The sequence below is a fragment of the Oncorhynchus gorbuscha genome, linkage group LG03 (genome assembly GCF_021184085.1).
Source record: "Oncorhynchus gorbuscha isolate QuinsamMale2020 ecotype Even-year linkage group LG03, OgorEven_v1.0, whole genome shotgun sequence".
Classification (NCBI taxonomy): Eukaryota; Metazoa; Chordata; class Actinopteri; order Salmoniformes; family Salmonidae; genus Oncorhynchus; species Oncorhynchus gorbuscha.
In genome coordinates this window covers 86,383,462-86,386,391 of record NC_060175.1, presented here as the reverse complement: position 1 = coordinate 86,386,391, position 2,930 = coordinate 86,383,462, and the positions used below count along the sequence as shown (strand labels likewise).

Here is a 2,930-nt window from a genome sequence, read left to right as displayed (position 1 = left end):
GATGTGATTTAAAAACATCTTACTTTCACGCCTGAGCAGAATTGATGCTCGCAGAATTGATGCTCTCAAACACAGCAAAGACAACACGTTCACGGCCAGGTTGCAAGTTAGCCTGCACAGGCGCTAGTGGTCGTTATTTACCTGTCGTTTATTTTCTATTTTTTATAGTGAGCCGTCTAGAAACAGATCAATGGTGACCTCTATCGGCTGTTTAGGCTAGTTGCAGGTGTGTTGACGTGTAAAAAAAAACTACGCAAAACCTGTTATATAGATATCATCATATTGTAACTTGTTATAATAGATCCACATCGATATTTTTAAAGGCGTATGCATGTACTGTAGGAACGGAACCAGTACAGCCATTACGTACTGTAGGAACGGAACCATTACAGCCATACACGGGGACCAAAATTGGGTGCTTAAGTTTCTGGGGGAGTGTGTAAGTGATGCACCTAACATACAAAAAGCGCTCGACACTGCCATGAAAGTTGCATAGTTTGCTGTCGTTTGTGTAATTTCATCTGACACCTTTATAGTGTTTAAACGTTATTTTTTGTAAGTATTTTTCAATTAACTGCCACCTCTTTGTATAACATATGTGTATATGAATTGCAGACGTGCAAATGTTGATGGTCCAGCAACCCTCTTGAAAAATCTGCCTCGTCGCTTTAGCTGCTTGCTAACTAACGATTAGCTACAACGAGCCAACACAAATGTTATTAGCTATTCTAGCAAGCTATCATAGGAAGCTAACGTTAGCTACAATCCACGCTCTTTCTTGATAGTTAGTTACAACCAGTCGCAGTGTCGTTCTGTACTTGACACGCATTTCAGTTTACAGTAAGTTTGTTTGAAGGTACGAAGATACACTGGGTAACTAGCTAGGTGAACAATATCTTAATACTGTTAGTTAGCTACATTGCAGTATTACAAATGGCTAAATATATATCCTATATTTGTCCTATGGTATGGGCACATGTTTCATTGTTAACATCAAACTTCTTTCTTTTTTTTTTACTGTACTTTAGAGTTTTCTGTCCTTTTACCTCTAATTTATTTTGTCTGACTCATCTTTTTTTGCCAGGGTTTTGGGTGGAGTAGGTAGACATGGCTGACCAAGAAATTGGGCCCGTTGGGTTGGGCAAGAGGGCTGCAGCAGGTGCTGCAGTTTTCAAAGTGCGTGAGGCTGCAATGGCTATTCTTCAAACAGAATCTACTGGTAACCTGAAAGTACAAAAACGGAGTGTCCCATCGACTCCTTTTATCGTACCAGAACCTTCCCTAAAACCATACAAGCGGCCCCCCACTCTGCTAATGCCACCTTCGCACCATGCCATCCCAGTTGGAGGATTTACCTGTGAGGTGTGCGGCCAGAACTTCTTCTCTTTTCCTCAGATGGTGAGACACAAACAGTTCCACGACGAAGAAAGGCCCTTTCCCTGTGGTGTGTGTGGGAAACGTTTCCTGAGCCGCAGCCACTACACTGAGCACCAGCGGGTTCACACTGGGGAGCGCCCCTTTCCTTGCGACCAGTGTGAGCGCTCGTTCACCACACACCACAACCTAAAGCGTCACCACACCATCCATGCCAAAGAGGAGGCGTACCGCTGCCGAAAGTGTGGCGTACTCTTCTGCCAGCGTCACGAGTACCCCAATGGCATACCTCAACCTGACCTCGAGCCTCGACCTGGGTTCGAATCAATGCCCACGATGCAACCCACACCTCCCATTCAGGTCACACTCACACCCAAGCAGCTTAAGAAGCTTAACAAGAAGAGCCATAATCTCTCAACCAAACATGATCATTCTAAGAAGAAAAAGAAAAAGAGGAGAGTCAAGCATCCAGGCACAGCAGAGAAAGTACATTCTGTGCCTCAAGAGGAACTTTGGCCTGTGTTGTTAACTAGAGAAAAATTGCAAAAAGTTGCGTATGACATCGAGGTTATTCTTTGATCCTGCATGATGAAACAAATGGGATAATCAGTTAGATCATGATTTTTTTTTAAACAATATGAACATTGTTCTGTTTCTTCTCCACCCATGTGGATGCACTGTTTCATAAAAGGACTTATACCTAAACACTTGTTTTGCATCACATCATGATTTTGGTATTTATTCCTTCATTGAGTTTGAGAAAATAAGAACTTTCTCTCCCCAGTGATAATGATTAGAAAATATTTTGTCAAGCATTTAAAATGGTTAACAGTCCTCTGAAATGTTATGGTTTTGCCTTAGATCGTAACAAGTTTTTGTTGGTGTTACTTTAGTGTCTATATTTTTTGGTTTATGATTCATTCAATTATACTTAATCCATTGTGAAGAAAGGGCTAATTAGACAGTTTAACAGCAAGTCATTTAATGTAGAGACAATCTTCTGTTACACATTCAAAACTCATTTTTATAACAAATCATGTTCATCCACTTTTTAGATTACAATCATAGGCCTGTAGTGTTTCTTGCTGGTTCTCAACCATTAAATTGTCCAGAAATTGCCCTCACCAATGTATGTACATGTAAATAATCCTGAGTTTTTTTGTTTATGAATTAGGAATATCTATAGTCCGTGTTAAGTGAATAATTCTGTTGAATTGGAGAAACAATTAAAGTTCCAGAGTCTGTCAAACTGCTATGAAATGATATATTGTCTCTGATTTGAGTTCTGCATAACTACCTCAGGCTGTAGATTGTAAATATGTATTTTTAAAAAAATTGATAATGGGTTTACTAATTTCTTGCTATAACACTTTACTATATATATAAATGAATGATGTGGACACCCCTTCAAATTAGTGGATCGCGCTACCTCAGACACACCCTTTGCTGACAAGCGTGTAAAATCGAGCACACAGCCATGCAATCTCTATAGGCAAACATTGGCAGTAGAATGGCCTTACTGAAGCGCTTTCAACATAGCACCATCATAGGATGCA

The 2,930-nt window shown here is 40.3% G+C and overlaps 1 protein-coding gene across 1 annotated transcript; it reads left to right on the top strand.

Moving 5' to 3' along the window:
• Positions 1-428: 428 nt before the first annotated feature.
• Positions 429-2,637, top strand: LOC124022596 (myeloid zinc finger 1-like). Its single transcript, XM_046337412.1, has 2 exons — positions 429-555; positions 1,085-2,637. The coding sequence occupies exon 2, from the start codon at positions 1,108-1,110 to the stop codon at positions 1,951-1,953; it is 846 nt and encodes a 281-aa protein (XP_046193368.1). The 5' UTR covers positions 429-555; positions 1,085-1,107; the 3' UTR covers positions 1,954-2,637.
• The last annotated feature ends 293 nt before the right edge of the window (positions 2,638-2,930 follow it).